General features: G+C 33.9%; 1 protein-coding gene across 1 annotated transcript; it reads left to right on the top strand.

Annotated features, from left to right (window-relative positions):
- The first annotated feature begins 7,813 nt into the window (after positions 1-7,813).
- On the top strand, positions 7,814-9,085 carry LOC149557226 (GRAS family protein RAM1-like). The gene is made up of 3 exons (XM_089830159.1): positions 7,814-7,970; positions 8,217-8,269; positions 8,480-9,085. The coding sequence occupies exons 1-3, from the start codon at positions 7,814-7,816 to the stop codon at positions 9,083-9,085; spliced, it is 816 nt and encodes a 271-aa protein (XP_089686285.1).
- The last annotated feature ends 12,109 nt before the right edge of the window (positions 9,086-21,194 follow it).

Genomic DNA, 21,194 nt, shown 5'->3' with positions numbered 1-21,194 from the left:
GTTTAAAATGTTAAAAAAATCCATATTATATTGATTTTTTTAAATACCTACAAAGAATATTGGTAAAAGAAGTCATGTATAGTGTAAAAGTGAAAGTTTCATAATTCATAATGAGATTTGAACCCAACCATGTATTTTAAAAGACCTCTCTTAAACTTCATTGATATTTCAAATGGTGATTGTGGGGAAGAGGTTGTGTTAAAATAATAGACCATACAAGTTAAACTTATAAAAAAATGATAACTCATATTAATTTTTAGCAAGATGCAAGGCAAGGTCATCTTACGCAAAAAAAATTATTAATTTCATATAAATTCACTCTCTAAAATGAAGTATGAATACTCTTCAATTTTGTTTGTAAAATATTCTAAAAAATAGTTCTTTAAAAATTCTTTGACAATTTACTTTTATAAGACTATATAAGAATTAATCTTATTACAAGTTTTAAAATAGTAATATTATTAATATAATACAACATAGTTTTAATGTTCAAATAGACCTTATGAGTGAGAGGATGGATTCTATTAATAATCATCTTTATTCTTTAAAAAACTTGATATGTTCTTATGAAATATAAGCATATATATATATATATATATATATATATATATATATATATATATATATATAGTGTTTTATGAAATATCAAGCACAATATTCATAATCTAAAATATATAATTAAGATCTTGAGAGGACCTAATCATTTTTCTAAATTTATAGGAGAAAAAAGAAAATAATAGAAAAATAGAAAATAATTAAATAAATAGTTGTAAAGAACTTGTTTTCTTAGTGATTTTTTAGAAACTATAAGAAATGTACCAAGATAGAATGAGTGGCAGATCAATCTACAATATCAAAGATATTATTAAGAATAATACCAGAGGCTAGTAACAAGAATGCAAGTGACAACAATTGCAAACCATTGTAAAACTCTATGGAAAAAAATTAACAAGCAATAATCAGAATTCTTAACACCAAAACATCCAAAGCATCTTACCAGAAACAATTAACCAAAAGAAGTTATAAGTACAATTACACAAATATTTGTGGATGTTTTACCAAGACCCACAATAATAGAAGAAATGCATTGACACTTTTTGACACTTATTCAAAAGATGCAAAAAGACAATCAACGCTGATGTTTCTTCTCGGAAAATCCTGGTCCGCCTGGTATTGAGGGAGTTGGGCGTGACAATTTTGGTGATATTCAGTTTCTATTTTCTATGTACAAGGGTTACCAGACTAATAACCTCATGGAAGCGCTGGCTATCTTGGTTGTAGTGGAACAGTGTTGTCAACATGGCTGGAAAAGAATTATTTGTGAGATTGACTCGTAGGTGGTTGTGAATTTATTGAATAGAAGAAACCTTGTGCATGTGGATTGGCATTTGGCTCTTGTTATTCAGCAGATCACTTAGTTATGCAATTCTCTAGATTCTGTGTCTTTTATGCATATCCCTGGTGAGTGGAACAGTGTGGCTAATTGTTTGGCTAAATGGGCTTCTGAGCATGGGCCCGCTTGGAACATTATTGATAATAGGATGCTTCCCCTTGATTTATCTCAGATGCTAGTTCAACTTGTGGACCAGGATAAAGCTCTGTAGTTCTCTTTGTTTCTTGTGTTGTTCTGCTCTCTTTGGTATTCAATAAAAATTTTACCCCTCTCTTAGTGAAAAAAAGAAAAAGGCCATCAACAATGTACAATTAGAAATTGTATCATTCATTGTATTTAACCTGAAAATGAAAGTGTGCCTTCAAAAAAAAACTCAAATGATTAGACACAAAGATTATTATATTTATAAGACTAGAGATGATTGTAAAAGTACTTTCATTCAGTTGATCCTTATCAAAAACTCTTTGTATTGATATAAGGGACTTCAGTCTTTTATTATGAGTAGTTTTTAGAGTTGTTTTGTTAGCTTTATTTGTTTCATTTGTTAGTCATTGAGTTTAGGGTTATGAAACCCTTTCAAAACTTGTTTGATTCTTAATAAAACAATCAGAATGGTCCTAAAAAAAAAAATTGAAATTTTTTTTGAATTGATTAAATACCAATCTTAATAACTTTTGTACTCAAGATACTAAAAAATACTCTAAAATTTCGATGGATTGGGTCCACTCAAAATGAAAGAAATTATGGACAGAAGAAACCCATAAAATGGACTCTGAAGTCATATTGCAAATTCATCCAATTCTTTTTAAAAATAAACATTAAATGCCAAGTCTGGACTGGAGGCTAGGTTGGTGGAAGGTCAACTAATCTATGTTCACACTATCTCTTCAGATATTTTATATGGAGATAATTTATTTACTTCTTCTAAGAGAAAAGTGGCCACATTGTTTGAAACGATACTACCATAAACACTTTTATTATTAAAAAATCAGGCTTTAATTGTTTTAGGACCACCATAAACACTTCTATTAAAATATTATTTTAGCCCTTAATTGTTTTAGGGGATCTCAATAAACTCCAAAGATGTTGAATGAAACAATAAAGATTTTGTTTCAAGATGACTTGCAAATGAGTGGAGATATCTCCCACTTGAAGGTTTCCATTTCAATGATTTCAATGCAAAATGTTCAGAATTGGCCTCAGCATGGCCTCAGTTTGTTATGCACATTGTCAATCATTTACAGTTGAACATATAAAAAAAAGTTATAACCTTTATCCAGACCTTGATAATCCCGCTATAAAATCAAACATGCACTTACTCTTACTTGGATTTAAAGCATTCAGTCCAGACAGAAAGATAAAGCAGACTTTACACATAGGACATACAGTGACACTTTACACATAGATCTGTTATAGAGCTATAGAGCCGACTTTACACATAGCAGCTATAGTAACACTTTACATAAGAGAGAATCATCACACCACTTAGCATTGCAAACCATCAGAGATAAGGTTGATAGGGAAGGGCAGAATTATAATCTCTGATAACATCTTAATGGTTTTAGGGAACCAGAACCAGACAATATTTTGAGCCATGAGAAGATACAAAGGAATACGCATGATCAAATTACTTGATGTCTCACAAATAAGAGCAATACTTTTTGTTTAGAGCTGAATGAAATTATTGTTATATTTGTATGTGCTACAACTTTTCTGTGCTTTCTCTTAATTAAAACAATTATATTTTCAACATCTTATGATGCTTATTAAATAGACTCTGCAATATTTTCAAAAATATATTAGACATTTGATTTCAAAAGTTTTCTCCTTTTCTAACCTTCTACTAACCTAATTATGTTATGGGGTCTGATTTTAGATAACGGTAAAAAAAAGCTAATTATGTTATGGGGCCTGATTTAAGATAATGGTTTTAAAAAAATCTTCTTCAGCTCTCTATTATTCTGATAATGAAGTGATTTAAACTGTCAATATAAAATTTTCTTTGTTTTCTACCTCTGTGTTCCTCTAACAATAGCATGTGATTTGAAATATTAATGCAAAATCTTTCTTTCTAATGTGATTCAATATGTTAGTGTAAAAACTTTCTTTATTCCAAGCTCTCTATTATTCTGGTAACAGAATGTGATTTAAAATGTTGATGCAAAAACTTTCTTCTATTCTAATTCTATATAATCTTGATGATAGAATTTAAGAAAATGATTTATAAATGACTTTATTTTCTCCTATTTATGTTGTCAATGGCATGGAAGTTGGCCCTACATAAGTGCTTTTAGAAGAATTTTTGTGAGATATTGTACAAAACATGCAACTGATATAGTTAGTATAGTTAGTCCTCTCTGTTTATAAATAGTTAAGAAGTATTTCTTATACATAGTTGAGAAGTATTTTTAGAAGCGAATAGTGTTGTTCATGTAAGAAAACTTGAGACTGTGATGAGGCTCTAATAATAATGGGCGGAGCAACCTTTTTCTTTCCCTTTTACCACACTTCTCTTGCTTCGCAAACTCAGTCCTCTTCCTTGGATGATGGATTTTGTCAAAGTTAGTTTCTAACTGCCAAATTCAAATAGAAGGTGCAACAACACATTTATGGCACTCCCCCTCCGTGGGGTGTTTCACCACAGATAGAAAACATTTGGGAGAACAAGTCGGGGTTTGAAGAGGTGAAGATGCATTTGGAGATACCAGTGACACAACATTGCTATTCTTTTGAAATTCTGAATTTCCAGAATAGATTGGACCCTAACATGCGTACTACTTGTATCCATAAGATTCAAGATGATGACTGCCCAACAAGAAAATTGAAAAACTACTGTCATTCAGCTGGTCCATTAAATCATACACAGTAATTTGAAAACCTGAGCACGGGCATTATCAGTGTGTTTTAAAAAGTGTAAAATGTAGTGTGGCAACCACATTTTTCCCAGTTGAAAAGCCTCAGCATGATACACTTCCCATAATTGCTATGCACTTATCAATCATTTGCAGGTCCATATCAAAAATGTTATGCTCCTATTTGGAATTCAAGCATTCAGTCCAGACAGAAGGATAGAGCAGCTATTTTTTGAAAACTCTATCCTGATAAACCCTAAAACAAAACTGACAAATTTTGGTTGTAACCTTTAAAATCGTAACTTTGGGTTATAAATTCATTGGTTCTATGTTGTATGTTTCAACTTTTGTTCTGAGCAATGTTCTTAACAGGTATTATCACACCCATCAATAGGTGGCATCTTCACACATTGTGGATGGAACTCTGTTATTGAATCCAAAGTTCTGGATGTTCCTATGTTGGGATTTCCTCTCTGGACAGAACAATATGCCAACTGCAAGGTCTAGAAGATTGAATTCTTTCGTTGTAGATGATTGGAAAATTGGGCCAAGATTGAGAGGCGGTCATAGAGATGATAAGTTGATTCACAGAGAACAAATACCAAAAGGGTAGCTAAGAAGATTGGTAGCTAGTGAATAATGAAAGGAGATGAAGAACTGGATTATGGCATTAAGAGATAGTGCAAGGTGTGCTATGAATCCAGGAGGATCTTCTCAACACAATATAGAGGCTTTCATTCAAGGTCTAAAGTTGACTGACCGTGAAGGAAAAAGAAGCCAGACTAATTGATATTTTAGCAATACATATTTCATTGTCTTTCTTTCGTTAAACATACTGTGTTCATCTATTCACAGTAGATTACTAAGGTTTTCTTAATAGAATCATTTTATAATATTGCAGCTAGGTGGTGGCATGGCTATAATTGTTAAGATCATGAATATTCAATTTGGCTGATTAACATAATACCTGAGCTGTAATGATATTAAACAAATAGTGGTAACACTCTCAGGGACTCTACACAGTAACAGTTTTGACCACTGGGCAGGACCAGCAAGCATTAAGTTACTTATAGAGAAGAGAACCTCACACAAACAAGCATTGCAGAATTACAAATGGCTTCAATTTCTCTGGAATGAAAGTTGGCCCTACATAAAGTGCAAATTCTGAGATACTGTACAAATTCTGCAATAGAGTTGAGAAGTGATATGCAAAGGTGGACATTGACTGTGAAGGTGTTTTACAATCAATAGTGTGATATGTGGAGGGAAACATTGATTGTAAAGGTGTTTTACTGTAAATTCTTGGCGATGAGAAGTGAGTGCCATATTTCTCTTCCATTAAGAGACATTAGACTATATGGCAGGACACAATTACTAAGTTCTGCTCATTAAGAGATTAACAATTTATTATCAAAAGATTGTTAAATATTAAAATAATTAAAATCAGTTTTGACCAAAAGCATATCATATACAATTCATCATCAAACTATATATCATGATTCAAAGTAACATTGAAATTTATTGTGTGTTAATGTGGCTTTATAGAAAATTATCTTTGTTCCATCTAATTAATTAAATATTTACATTCTTGCATCAAAGATCTGTTATGATTAAATAAACAGAATTATGAAAGGGCCTGAATTCCTTTACGAAATGAAAAGTATAACAGAATAATCCAAAGAACATCTCAAAAAGCAACTGTGGAAGTCATGAAACAGTCTGCATTCATTTCCTCGAAGATTATCAAATGCTTCGAATACACTGTTAATGATGACTCCTTTCAACTTCTAAAATAAATCTCTTACAATGTTTTAATGATAGGTTTATTTAGCTTTATAGATATATTTGTCCAAATACTTTACCTGTCATCTCTATTCTTTCACATCCTCCATACATTCTATTGCAAACCATTTGAAAAGAGTAATTTTCAGTACAATCACAAATTAATGTTTAGAACCTTGTATCGATTGAGCAGCAGATAGCTAAATACAATCAAGGAACCACAAAATCTTGTAGAACCCTTTTATTGATGGAACAGCAGATAGGTAAATACAATCAGGGAACCCCAAAATAATCTCAGAGAATAGGCAAAAGCAGAGTCTAAGACCATGGGCAAAAGCTCAATGGCATGGATAGACATTTGTTCACACTGAACACAAACGGGTAAACTTCAGGTGGCCATGTTTTCAGCTCCTCACTATCTATGTCAGTAGAAATTTCTTGACTGACATAATCCTGGGTTTTTTGAATTACCCAAATATAATCTCCCCCAACACAAATTACTCGACGAATCAGATTTTCGAAGGATACAACTGCTTCATGTTTAAATCTCCAGTTCCCATTAAGCTCGTCAAACTCATAAAAAATCAAACAGTTTGTATATGGTGGAAGTATACCTTTACAGACCATTATAATGGTGCCCTTGTACATAACAACTCCCAAGGTCTGGTGCAGTATACCTTGCCTCCCCAGTGGAATCCAACGATACTTGATATTGCCATCACCATTCAGATCGCACATAAACACATATGTTCCATTTTTAGAAAACCAGTAGATTTTTCTGTTCTGCACGAAAATGCTTGGAGAAAAGCTAATTGTGATAAATCCAGACAATCCTCTTTCAAAGGGAGCATCTCTTATTTCCCATCTTTCTTCTGTGGATTTATAAATCAAGACAATTAATTTCTTACTTCTGAGAAGATTAAGATTTCCAATTATAACAGTTATCTCATAAATTTTCTTCTTGCGATCGCAGCTGATTTGCACAACCACATCATCATGATATTTTTTCAGATAGTATGAAAGCTTACATTTTCTAGTCACTCTTGCATCTTCAAGATAATGGGACTGCATAGTCAGCGGATTGATCACTTTAAGGGTTCCATTTCTCTTACAACTGTAAACCAAGAGGCCTCCTTCTCCAGCTCTGAGAAACCATTGTGAATCATTATATCTCCATTCTTCATTAAATATCTTTTTGTACCTGTTGCCCGGTTATAAAATTTGTTTCAATTTTGTAAGCCATGATTGATTCTTGAAACTCGCCTGATTTTAAGCTTTAAAATGGCCGTGTTATTTTTGAATTCTTGTGAGTTTCTAAATCTTCATATCATTGGCTCGTTCCCAGCTCCGCACAGCACTTGAAATTTTTAAAATCTGACTTCTGAGCCTCAAGTTATTGCAGGTTAATGATAGCCTCGAAAAACATGTTTTCATTAACCTCTCAAAAGGTTAATGATAACGTCTAAAAACATGTTTTTCTTAACCTCTCAAAAGATTAATGAAAGCCACCAAAAACACGTTTTCATTAACCTCTCAAAAGATTAATGATAGCATTCAAAAACACATTTTCATTAACCTCTCAAAAGGTTAATGTAAGCCTCCAAAATTAACTTCTTAAAAGAAGTTAAGATGAGCTCAAGATCTTAACCATTAACCTGCCAAACACAAAAAAAGGTTAAGATATGTTCAAAAAATTAACCTTTCAGAACGTTAAGAATGAAGCTTATTTTGATGCAAACCATTGTCATAGTCAGCAGCAGCATTGGAGGAAGTTGAAAGTAGAGCAATGAAGTCTATATATCAAGATGATATCAGGCTTGCAGAGGAGCCATTAAATTGCAGGCTTTCGGAATTGAGAGAAATAGTGAGAGGGAAGTACCCTAATCCTAGGGCCATTCTAATCAAATGCAAGGATTCAGAGGGTGATCTTGTCACTATTACAAGTACCTAAGAACTTATATTGGCTAAAGAAGTGGGAGAAAGATTGGAATATTGTGTCGACAACAATTCGTGATGTTTGGGAATATCATGAGGGTATAGAAGCATCCAAAAATTATATCCTTTGTTTGTCCTAGGCTCTGTTCTGAATGAATATGCGAAGGTACAAAAATCTATATATTCATGAGAGCTCGAATGAACGGACGAGAAAATTCTTCTTTAGTGAAAAATCTCATTTATCTCCAGAGCAGATATTTACAGTGATAGAGGTGGAATTGAAGTCCATGTACATATTGGAGCTGAGGTGATACACATGAAAGGTTTACATTGGCATCCTCGCTGCCTGTGCCAAATTAGAGCTATAGAACAAGGTATGAGCATCTGTCAAAACATAAAGAATGGAGATATCCTATCAGAGTTGTGATCGGTTTTGTGAGGTTATCTACACCCTCTAATCAGCAACAATAGCGTTGCTTGCTACATTAGGTTTCTATCATACGTGAGAATGCTATAGTTCACGGCAGTTCAGGCAATCATAGATGTTGTGGGGGGTGCGAGGACAATTCACGTGATTGATTTTGCTGTACAAAATGGATCACAATGGACGGTCTTGATGGAGTTTCTTGCTGCTACTTCTCATACCTGTGGTCCCCAGATGCTGAAGATCATGATAGTTAGCATGAATAGTGAGGAGCTTAGGAAATGTGGGAAAAGGCTTCGTGAACTCGCCCGATCTTTGGAAATTCTATTTTCATACAAGATTGTGGAGATGCAGAGCATGGAGGACATTAAGGAAGGTTTATTCAACATGAGATCTACTGAGGCCTTGGCAGTCTATGCTCCAATTATTCTCAAAAGTTTGTTATTTGACCCGGTGCTTCTCATCAACAAGTTGAGGCCTCAGATCATGGTGATTGTTGAAATTGAAAATAAGCATAATTCTCCATCTTTGGTGAAAAGATTGAGCGAGGTGCTTCACCAATCCAGCGCGGTTTTTGATATGTTGGATGTGATATTTACGGACAGAAATGATGCAATGAGGGTAAAGCACGAAGAATTGATTGATGGGAAGCAGATAAGGAATATGATAGCGTATGATGGGAAGGAGAGGATAGTTTAGACACGTTACAGTTGATGTATGGAGGACTTTCTTTACACAAGTAGGGTTCAAAAGATAGAGCTTCAAGTTTAGGGCTTTGTATCAGATGAATTTGTTGTTAAAGGAATATGCTGCTGGAGAATATTATACTTTAGGCACTAATGGACAAGCTGTTGAATCTTCTTCCATCTTTTGTGAAATGCAATTTTCATTTATAAAACCCCAGGCAGTTACAATGATTAGCGTTATATTTTCCTATGCTCGATTAGCATCACTACAACGAGAGGCTGCTAGCCAATTGTCTGACAAAATGTCTACAAGAGATGTGGTTTCTTGGAACGCCATGATTGCTGGTTATGCTCAGAGTATTTATGCTACCAAAACTTTGACACTTTTTAACAAAATGAAACTTGCAAATGTGCAACCAGATTCTGTCACAATGACATACATGCTTCCAGCATGTGCTCATCCAGCAGCCTTAGAGCAGGGAAAATGGATCCATACTAACATAATTAGGAGTGGATTTGATTCAAAATTCTCTGTGGTCACTGCCCTTATTGATATGTATACCAAGTGTGGACAAGCAATTGATGTTGTGAAGGATTATTTCTTTGTCAAAACTCGATATGTCCAACCTGGCGAGGATCATGAAGAAGAAGTTGTATCAAATAACTCAACAAATCAATGATTTGACCGTCTGAAGACATATTCCAAATCATACATTTCAATAAGTGATCTTGTTATTTTAGGTTAATTTTGTTGAGGTTAATTAACCTTCCAAAATTGCATATTTTGGAGGTGGTTATTAACCACGAAGAGGTAGTTATTAACCTCGATGTCTATATAAGGGCTCTTTTGGGCTTTGTAAGGGGACTTTTTGGCTTTAGAAGAAGGGAACACTATGCAGCAATCTTGATTAGAAGATGATATTTGGAAAGTATGTACAGATTTGTCTTTATAATTAGAAATTCCTCTTAAGTTCTTGGTGCAAGAAAGTAAAGGAACATGCAATTTGAGTTCTCTGATTCTAAATCTAAATTGTTTAGAATGTTGATTCTCTTTGTAGTGAGCATTCTCATGGTATGGTGTAGATGTTTATGAATCTGTGGATCAACATTGTGCTAGTAATAGTTTTCAAGCGTAGATCTTGATTGTTGTAGTTTGGGAAAGCCTTGAAGTCGTGTGGTGCATTCGTCATCATGATCTTTCTCCCCTTTCAATTTTAATTTTATATCTATTTGAAAAGCTCCAAAATTATATCATACGAGGGAGCTGTTGAGATAATGGGTGTTGCACACATTGCATAATATTGTTATTTTATTATTTTATTTTATTATGTAATGTTGTGCCTAGATGGACGTGCAACATGTAAAGATTCCCATAGAATATTTTTTGATGAGTTGTATTGTAACATTGTGATAATATTTTATGTAATTATTTAATATTGGGGAAAAAAATTAAATGTCCAATATTAAATGTGGGGTCAGTGGGTTAGGTAGTACATGGTTTTAGCACATGGTTTATGTAATACCACTTGGTGGTTTTGTGGGACTTGCTACTATATAAGCAGCCACAAGAGTAGTTGTTGTATAGAGAGTAGAGAGTGACAAGGAGAAGACAAAAGGCAAGAGTCGAGCGGGACAAGGCTTGACAGGTTAGCAAAGGGAGCATTTGTGAAGGTTGAAAGCATGGCATGGGATGTGTGGATTCATGCTTGTTCACATAGTTTGCTCGGTTGTGGCTATGGCCATGAAGGCTTCCATGGTTGTATGGCAATGGTATTTTTGTTGAATAATACATGATGATGGATGCTTTTGGAGGCTGAGTTTTTTCCCTCAATGAGGGTTTCCCAAGGTATATCTTGTGTCACATTTTATGGGTATGTTGTCTATTCTCTTGCATGTGGATTTTAATTCTGTGTTTATTTCAAATTTATTATGGATTATGTGGAAACAGTTATATTCTTTATTGCCAAGTTTCCTTACAGGAGCTGCCCCTCTAAACACAGAGGAACCTCATATACCAAGGGCCTATCCAACTATTGTGAACGGTTTGCCACACACTCCGTTGGGCATTTCTTTAGTGACAAATATGTTTACCAACAGTACCTTAGGGTTCTATTGACATCGTAGAATATAAGCCCATTAGAAGATTCACTTGTCAAATCATAAAGTTCCATCACCAGCCACCTTTGCACATTACTCTGCTCCCACAAATTGTGAAAGTAATCAGATCCAAAAATAGTACTTTTCCATGAACAAGAAATGATCTGCATTTGGAACAAAGTATGGATAGGAATTTTGCAAAATATCGTAGTTAAAATTTCTTCTGGAATATGATCCATTAAAACTGATTTTTCCCCGCCTTCTATTCTTTTGTTTGAGTTATTCTCGCTACTTGATGCAGTTGTCCCTCGATTTTCTGCATCCTTAGCCTCATATATATGTTTGTTGGTTCCATCCCCAATGCATGAGCCTACTTGAAGGGTAAGCCCATTGGTATAAAGTCTAATTGACCCAGAGTCACATTCCTTTTTTGTGCAACCATTAGTTTACCTTTACCATATGGAGATTCGCTTGACCCAGAACAATCTCCCTCATCCTCTTCTCGCTCATCCTCTTCAGTGGAAATGTGATCCGAGCATATTTTCATCCTCTTAACATTTTGGATGAACCTTGAATTTTCAGGTTCTCTCTTGGAAGTCATCTTCACTATGAGGTACCCCTAACAAACTAGCGAGTAAATCATTTTAGTTAGGGATATGATCAAATTTGACGGGGCACACTCCCCACCATAGCCATTTATTAAAGTGACATGTCACCATAGTAAAAATTACAAAATTTTCAAATCTAATTTTGGTCAATATTTTTTAGAATGTGTGTAAATTTTATATTTTCATTTGACATATATAGTACCAAACTCAAGTTTAATCCCCAAATATCCCTGGTTAAAAATGCTACCACTAATATTGATAAAAGGGAAAAAGTAATGGAGTATCAAGGTATTAAATTTAACATTTAATTATAATATATATAATTTGGTTATTTCATTTTTAAATATAATTTAGAATATTATTATTGTATAACCATGTGTTTTGGAAAGACACTTATAAAGGATCTTATTATGTGGACTTGTATAATAAAAAATCTAATGAGTTTTGTTAAATCAAATTAATTTAGTATAAAGGTACTGAATTTAACATTAAATTGCATCATAGTTTTTATATTTAAATCTAAATATTTTAGTTATAGTTTATTTAATTTAGAGCTTAAATATTTTTATATTTTTATATATAATGTTGTTATTTCTCTATAGTCAATTATTTTTAGAAATGTATTTTTTTAATTTTAATTGAGATTTTAGATGGACCTTATTTGAGGTTCCAAGTGAGATTTTTTGGGAAAGAACTTATGTTAAAGTGACAAGTCTTGTTGAGTTTTGATGTTGCGACAAAGGGGCTATGGGTATGATCTTACAATATTCAATAAATTGCAAGATTTTTAGACCAAATGGAAAGACTTGAGATGTTACAATGTGCTATGTTTTCATAGTGTCAGGTTGTCATGGCATCGTAAGGTTAGATGTTCATAAGGATGATTTCTCGAGTCCTTGATGTTATGACAAGGAGGTGATCATAGGATTACGAGGGCCATTTTTCCAGTCGACGATGTTATGATAAGGAGGTTATCATAAGATCATGTGATCATAGCATCGTGAGGTCACAAGATTGAAGGATTAGTTGATTATAAGATCAAAGGCACAAAGGATAAAGGTTGTGAAGCCACAATAGTAGTTTATCGTAGCATTGTGAGGTTGGGTGCAACAATGGAGAGCTCTAATGTCACGACAAAGGAAACAAGGTTGGATGATTGTTGTCGTATGATCATAAGAAGGAAGAGATAAGCCACCAAAATCATGACAAGATTAGTTGGTCGTGATCATAAGATCCTAGATGCTAAAAGTTATGTCGGTGATGCTACAATAGGATGTTATCATGAGATTGGAAGGAGGTTAAAGAAAATTCTTGACCATGTGACAAAGTGGTGATCGTAAGATTATAGGCTAGAATGTGTCAAGATAGTTCACAGTTGGAGGTACCTGATTGGTGGAGAGTGTTGACTACATTAGAGCTTTCTAGTTTCATTATGATCATTGGATCTGGAGAGATCAAAGGTTGGTGTATGCATTCTTTCTAAAGGTACATGATGTTTAACCAATGTGGAGATATGATAGGCTGACAGTTGTCATGGTGGGCCAGGTCCACAGGGTTTCCTTAGTTGCATTGTTGCAAGATTCAAGAGTCATTTATCAAATAAGGGCTAATTTTTTTATCAATGTTCTCCATCAATGGACTTCAAGGTTTTTAGTCGTGACATTGTGAGGATTAGGGGAATTTTTAGTTTTTATCTCCATCGTCAGCTTTTCTAGAATCAAAGGTATGCGCATTTTCTGAAGGTACATGCTTTTGAACCAATGCGAGATTACAACAATGCAACATGTGTCTGTGGGCCCAATCTTTTAGTTCTTATTTTTGTAGCATCACACGAGTTAGTTTAAGGGGTAATTCATCGAAGGAAGGTTGACTGATTCAATCGACATGCATTCCACCAAAAAGGAAAGCAAGGAGATCTTTTGATCTTATGAAGTGTTATTGTTCATGAGATCATGAGGGTAAAAGGTTATGCTAGTGATGTTATGATTAGTTCTCTAGGCTACGATCTTATGATCTAGCATAGGATTGTGAGGATAATTTTGGGAGTTTTCAACATTGTGATACTCATTTATCATAGCATTGTGAGTTTAAAGGCATTTTCATGTGGTCATGAAATGATGATGGATAGAGTTGTGATCTTATGATGTGTTGTTTTCATGATATCAAGAGAACAACTAAGGATTCTTCTAAAGACACAAAGGAAGGTGTTCTTGTAGCATCGTATGGTCATAGCATCAAAAGGATCATAAGATCATAAATTAGGTTATGCATGTGTTTTGATGTTACGAGTGGTCAACGATCGTAAGATCTTAGGGATAAATTTTTGGTCTCATGAACCTATGCCAAAGGTGTTGTCATGTGGTTGTCATGTTGAGAGATCATAAAGCAGGTCATGATCATAAGATCGTAGAGGTTATAAGGAGTGCCCTCAACCATAAGATAGATTGACAATCATAAGATGATAAGGACCAACTTCTAGGCCGAAGATGATACTATTGGAAATATAAGATAGGCTAGGTTACTTAGAGGGGAGGGGTAAATCAGGAACCAATAAAATGTATTCTTAATTCACCAATTAATCCTTCATATGTATTCTAATCTAATTGCATGCATGAAGAACTAAAAGAATTGAAACATTCATAACACTTTGACACAAGATATGGTGACCCAAAAACCTTCCAAATAGAAAGTAAAACTAGGGTGGGGATGATACCCACAAGATTTAGTACTACAGTATAAAGTTGGCCAGTTGAGGCTTTCAATGATCACTTCTAATGATCTAGCCTATTAGGAGTAATGAAGATTTTTAGGTCCACCTTGTAAAAGGATTTTCAAAACATACAATGAAGTATGCACTTAGTAAAGATATTTACAAAAGACTATTAAGTCTACCTTGTGAAAGGAACTTACTATTCCACCTATTAGGATGAACAAGTGGTTGATCTCTTCTCTACAACTCTAATTTTCTAGTTGAGATTCCTTTGGAATGTAATGATCACCTTGTTGTGATAGATAAATCTTTGTTGCTCCTTATACTGCTTGTAGCCTTCTTACTTTGCACTTCTACTCTTAGCATGTCTCATACTCATACCATTTATTTATTATTCTGGATGTGATAGAATACATTACATATATACCAATCAAAATCACAATTCATCAAAGTCAGCTATAATACAAATTTTACCAAAATACACAAAGTCGGCCCAACTACTGGAACTCAGGTTCTGAAGACAAACTCATTGAGGTTTTGATACTCAACAACCATTGTCAAAACTCAATAGCATCATGCTCTCAGTAGACATAGAAGCTTGGTTCATACTAATCACTTCCAAGTAGTCTGAACTTGGTTAGCACTGGTGACTTAGTTAACACAAAAAAACTCAACATATAAACTGAATCACTTGGTTGACACTGCATAGCTCGGCCAACCCTATCATTGCAAGTTCAGTATAAACTGAATCACTTGGTTGACACATCCTAGCTTGATCAACACTTGATTCACATCACTGAAGTTGTGAACTTGGTAAACAATGGAGAACTTAGTTTTCACTGAGAAATTTGGTAAATACTATGAAGTTGAGTTTACACTGATAATCATCAACTTAATAGATACTGCTTAGTGTGAACTAAATACTATTTCTAGAACTTGGTACCAACTGTAGAACTTGATGGAACTTGAATTACTTGGTTAGCACTGTAAACTACAAGATAAGCTCGGAGCTACTAACCACTTGATTAAGTGTGTGTCACTAATAAAAAAACTTGACCATAATTTCAACAATCTCCCTCTTTGGCATTAGTGACAAAAACATTTATCAATCAAAAATTGAATTCTCAAAATTTTAAGTTCAAAACAATCTTTAGTCTCCATCCTATGTGTTCAACTTGGTAATAGACTCTGTGTGTTCAACACAGTACCATACTCTATTTTTGAGATTTTTCAAAATTGATTTTGTAACTTGAGATGTTTTATGATTATTTGTACATTTATATGTATAATATTATGGTTCTTCCCCATACATATATATATAAATTTTACTTACTATATATCTCATGCCTTTATATTACATTTTCTCTTTTCATCTTGTCCCCCTTTATTGCATCTTCTCATTTTCTCCCCAATTTTGGCATTAATTAATGACATGGTCTTGTACCAATTTTCTTGTAACACCTTGTTTGCATGTAATGCACTATGTACTTCTACTGATAACTCCATCATGTGGTCAACTATGGAGAAGTTATTGTCATGGGTGAGAGTTTTGGCATTTGTAATATGTTTCTACAATGCATCCATGTCTGGAAGAATCATGCCTTGAATTTCTACAAGTTTGGCCTTGATCTTGGTTTCTTCCCTTAGTAATTCTACCTTCATATTAGTTAGAAATCTGATCTTTGAGTAATGAGAAAAATTGTAGCTCAAGTCAAGTAACAATTAGTGTGCACTTGCCTTCAAGTCTTCATCTATCTTAGATAGTTTATCTTTGATTTTCTTAGTGAAGTTAGATGTATCACATAACTTGCTAAATAATAAAGTAACATTATTCGTAGAGGTTTCTGTGAGTTGAGAATAGTAGACAAGTCTACTTGATATATAGAAATTTTCTATGTAACTAGCTCCAATACTTTATTCTCAAATTTATATTCTTCTCTCTATAGCAACTTTTCTTTCCCATTCAAATCTTCATTGAATTTCTGAAAAACTTTTTCTAACTGAACCAAAATAGGTTGAGTACTATCAACCTCAGTATTAAGTGCATTTGCAAGTATGTTCTTTGCATCTTCTAGCACTTGGTTTTCTCTATTTTTCTCCTCTCTAAGCCTCTATTTCTTAGCTTTCTTCTACAATAGTTCACCTACTATGTGCATTTGTTTAGGATTTAGAGTAGAGATATCCCAATTTGAAATAACTATATCCTCATCAAGATCAATGTCTTCTTCTTTATCTTTGTCCTTGCTTGAAACTTTGGTACTCGGTTGAGGCTTGCTGGCAACTATCCTTGTACTGACTATTTGTACATTTGGGATTGTAACCATAGTAGAAATAGAAGGACTAGCAACAAAAGTAGATATTGCACTGATAGTAGAAATACCTAGTTGTTGTGTAGCCAAATCTGATGAAGGAGGAAGCACAAGTTACTCAGTAGATGAAGTGTTGATCACTTAAATCAATGTAGAACTTAGCTAAATAGATGAAAAGATTGGTTTGGTGTTTGGAATTATAGTGGTTTCCACAATCAACTTGGCAGAAGCTTTCTCTTAGCTTGATGGCTTTAAAGCTTTGCTTGGAGAGTGAGGAAATAAGGCCATAATTGTCATTGCATTCTTCTCTGGATCAGTTTAGTCATTACTCTGACTCTCAAGGAGATTCTCCTTGGTAGCTTCATGTTCTTGCTCATCATCATCTAGATTAACATCATTAGTTTCTATCTCTTCCTTATCATTATTGTCCTTTCCTTGTCATCTTCACCATCATCTTTTTCACTAACATGAACAACAAAATCACTCTTTTGATGAAGATTGTAGATATTTTTCCATGCAGTAGTAGTTGACTTCACAACATGTTCAATGTCATTCACCAATATCAAGAAAGTGTTGAATTTCAAAGTAATTTTTTCTTCATTTCTCTTCATGGAATCTTTTACTTCTTTACCATTAAGACTTGGCATGAGTTGCCTTAGATTCTATTCAAATATATCCTTTGTAGTCTTCTTGGCATGTTCCCATATTGGTTTGATTCTTTCCATCAGTTCATTGGGAATTTTTTGCACTAGTTGATCAGGTGAATATTTCCATTTACCTAACTTGGACATAATCATGTCTTCAACTTGCTTCTTCTCATCTACATTCCTCATCTCATATCCGAGAGATTTAAAGTTTTCCATGCCAACTCTTGCATCAATATATTTTAAATTCTCCTAAAATGTAGGTGAAGGCCTTTTGAAAATAACATCCTCTGCTTCTTCTTCACCTAATTTCAAATTCCTTCTTGATTTGGATGCTCTTCTAGTGAATGCTACAGTAGATGACTTGGTAGGTCTCGTTATGATAACCTTATCTTTCTTCTTGATTAGCTTTTCTTCTTCTTATTTAGTTTCTTTTGACTCATCTTTTGCATCATCTTCTTCCACATCATCTCCTTTTCCTTCTCTCAATAGGAGAGTAGAACTTGTTTGCCTCAATTTTTCTATCCTCTTCTTTCCTTTGTTGATTGTGTAAGGAAGCTTAATTTCAAGTTCTATTATGGCTTTGGCTTCATCATAAGTACCAAAATATGTAGCCTTGGGATCTAGGGGTTCATTCAATAGTGCCTCAATGATGTGCTTGGTGTCATAAATTTTAACCTCATATCTTAGAGGCTTAACCTACACCACTCTAGGTTTGACTACTTGAATGTATATCTTATCATAGTCTACCATGAAACAAACATCATCCTTGTAATCTTTTACAAGTTTCTTAGGAATTATGAATCTATTATACATCTTTTCCTTGAATAAATCAAAATAATTATCCATGATACTAAGAAAATTCTCACCCATCTCTTCTATATACTCATTAATCTAATATAATACTGGTACATCTTTTATCCATATGACTGAACCTTTTGAAGGGAAAAAATTTTGCACAAAGAAGAATAAAAAAGTTAAGAGTGAACCAAACTTACACATGTTATTCTTGAAAGTTTTGATGCTCTCCATGTTCTTGTTGAATTGAATTAACATTAGCTCAGTAAAGTCGAAGGACATGTTGTTCTTCACCACATTGAGAGCCAAATCAACTACCTCACATGACACACTATTGAGACATCTAGAGCTATAGATCTTATGTGTTATCACATGGATTAAAAATTTCAGCTCAATGTCTATTACACTACTGATCTTCGTACCTCTTCCATCCCATTTGACAAGAGTTTTGTTTTCCAGTTCTACCTGACTTAGGGTTTTGGTAGTCTTTGCCTTGTTGAACATTGGGAGCCCTATGATTTGATGAATCATTTTTTCTATTATTAGAATAGGCTACTCCAACCATAGCTACCTATTGTGTACATGGCTAAGGATAAATATTACCCATTTAATCTATAAGTCTCAAGGCATATATGGAATGTCGGTTAAACCCTTGGTTTCCAAGTGTTGATGCTTAGGTTTCAACACACCATGATGAGCCTCTAAAAGGCCTTTTTTTTTATTACTTTTTATCTTTTTTTTAGCAGTTATCTTGCAAGAAATGGTTTAAGACTCTATGGTTTAAGCAAAAGAAATTGTGTTTTATGAACATGCTATCTATACATAAGACATGAATATTGAAGTATTGATTGATCAATTATGTTGTGTTTGCTTGAATCTCTGGCTTTTTATGGTTTAATGAAGGATATTACATGTTGATAAGCATTTCCTCATCCATGCTATGTTTGGGTAGGTTCCTTCTTGCAGCCATAGGATTTGCAAAAGTGATAATCTGAACATTACTTTTTCTAACGTTGATGATGAAATAAGTGCATGTATGTAGAAAGTGTTGCATTTAATGTCCTGCAGGTGTTGCCACACATATTGAAGACAACATTTCAACATTGAAGTCAAAGCCAACCAGATGATTGATGAATCACCACATTAGCAGATGATGGTATGAATTCTATTATGGTGGCATATGAAGATAGCTTTCTCAACCTAATATATTCCTGGGGAAGTTAAAATGCAGTTAATAGCATTTATGTTATAGACTTTATGATTTGTAATTGATCCCCATTTATGGAGTGATTGTAGGAGTAGGAAGTCATTAGAAGATTTCCTTTAAATAAATTATATTGTATCTTTGAAAAGGGATTTTGATTTTGATCTTTTCCTAGATTTGACCAGAAGGAAATAGAGTAGATCATTCTGTTCAGCAGAGTAGAATCTTGTTTTCAAATGTAATTGCTTATTATGAATGAATAGAATTTAGAGTTCAAGTTTCCACCTTCAAACTTGATTTTTTTTGTTTACTCATCCAAGGGGGCCCACTTGGTGAGTGAACTACTTTGTTAGAATAGATTTCCTTTTTTAGTTTGTTTCCTTGCAAAGTAGACTTTTATTGTTCCTACAACCATTGATAATAGAATCATTAAATTATTCCTATGGCATAGGTGTTTAAATAGATTTACTATTTGTAGCATTACTCTAAGCTCTAAGGAAAATGTTGTTTCAATTCCTAGCTTAGTTTCCTTCAACATTTCTTTCTTATTGTAGTTGTAATGACTTAAAGAGGAATCAAAGCATATACTTTGTAGCCACCCTCTCAAGCTTATGCTCTCAAGTTGAAAAATAAATGAAGTTAGTATGTTATACTTAGGAAAATACATGATTATTTTTAGTCATGGAGTCAATGTAGAAGGATGTCCAATCCTTTATTACTAAGGTATTTAGTTGACTGGACATTTTTTGCATCATTGCCAGGGAAGATGCCAATCTAATTCAACCCTAAAGTCATTATGTCGATTAGATTTTACATTACTTTGCATGCATAGAAGAAGAGACCCCTTTTGGAGATTCCTTCCCCATAATATTCAAGAAGACATTTTTAATCCTGAATCTGAAGACCCACATTACAAGAATGAAGAAGAACCTTTTGAAAATCCATTTGTTGTTGCTTGAGAATGAATACCCTCATCCTCTGATAAATCCTTGCATCTGAATGATCTCTTTGCTAAACCTGAATACCAAAATAATCCACTTGCCTTTGTCATATATCAAGTACCATTAATAGTACCTCTTCTAGGAATGGCTTAACCTCAACCAATGTTTCCCTTTCTTATCCCTCCTCGGCAAGGTAACCAAAATTTGAAAAATATACCTAATGCTACACTTCCTAAGTTTTATGGCTTGATTCCTAAAGATCCTAAAATATTTATCTTTGAGTTTGACATACTATGTAGAAGCTATGACTATACAACTGATGCCCACAAATTGAATTTTTTTTCCTTCTACCCTTAAAGAAGTTTCTTTGAGATGGTTCATGGGATTGGATGCCAATGTTGTACCAGATTAGCCTGCAATGAGCAATTTATTTCTCACAAAGTAAAAGGAATACTGCAAGGGTTGCAATTTATAGGGGGATGACATTTTAAAAATGTCCCAAAAGGATGATGAAACATTGGAAGACTATGTTTCTAGGTTTATGTTTAACCTACAGTGTAACACACATCATCAATTGAATGAGGAGTCAAAGAAACATCTTTTTCTGAGAGGTGTAAATGAAGGAGGCATTGAAGCTCTAGACCTTATGGTTGGAGAGGATATTATTCAAAAGACTTGGGCTGAGATAAAGAGTATATGCCTAAACCATTCCAGAGCTACTATGAAAAAAGGTAGGGGACTTAGAGACCTACCACATAAGTCCAATGGCAGTTCAAGAGTATCCAAGTTATCTAATTATCTATCAGACTTC

Source organism: Cupressus sempervirens, chromosome 5, assembly GCF_028749045.1.
Source record: "Cupressus sempervirens isolate cs-2001-9-10 chromosome 5, ASM2874904v1, whole genome shotgun sequence".
In the NCBI taxonomy this organism is placed as follows: domain Eukaryota; kingdom Viridiplantae; phylum Streptophyta; class Pinopsida; order Cupressales; family Cupressaceae; genus Cupressus; species Cupressus sempervirens.
The sequence above is the reverse complement of the archived record's forward strand: the minus strand, read 5'-3'. Positions and strand labels throughout refer to the sequence as shown.

Coding starts and splice junctions, on each gene's coding strand:
- LOC149557226 (XM_089830159.1), top strand. CDS start 7,814: ATGAAGTCTATATATCAAGATGATATCAGGCTTGCAGAGGAGCCATTA. Junction 7,971..8,216: donor TGATCTTGTCACTATTACAA/GTACCTAAGAAC, acceptor TCTCCAGAGCAG/ATATTTACAGTGATAGAGGT. Junction 8,270..8,479: donor ATGTACATATTGGAGCTGAG/GTGATACACATG, acceptor AGAATGCTATAG/TTCACGGCAGTTCAGGCAAT.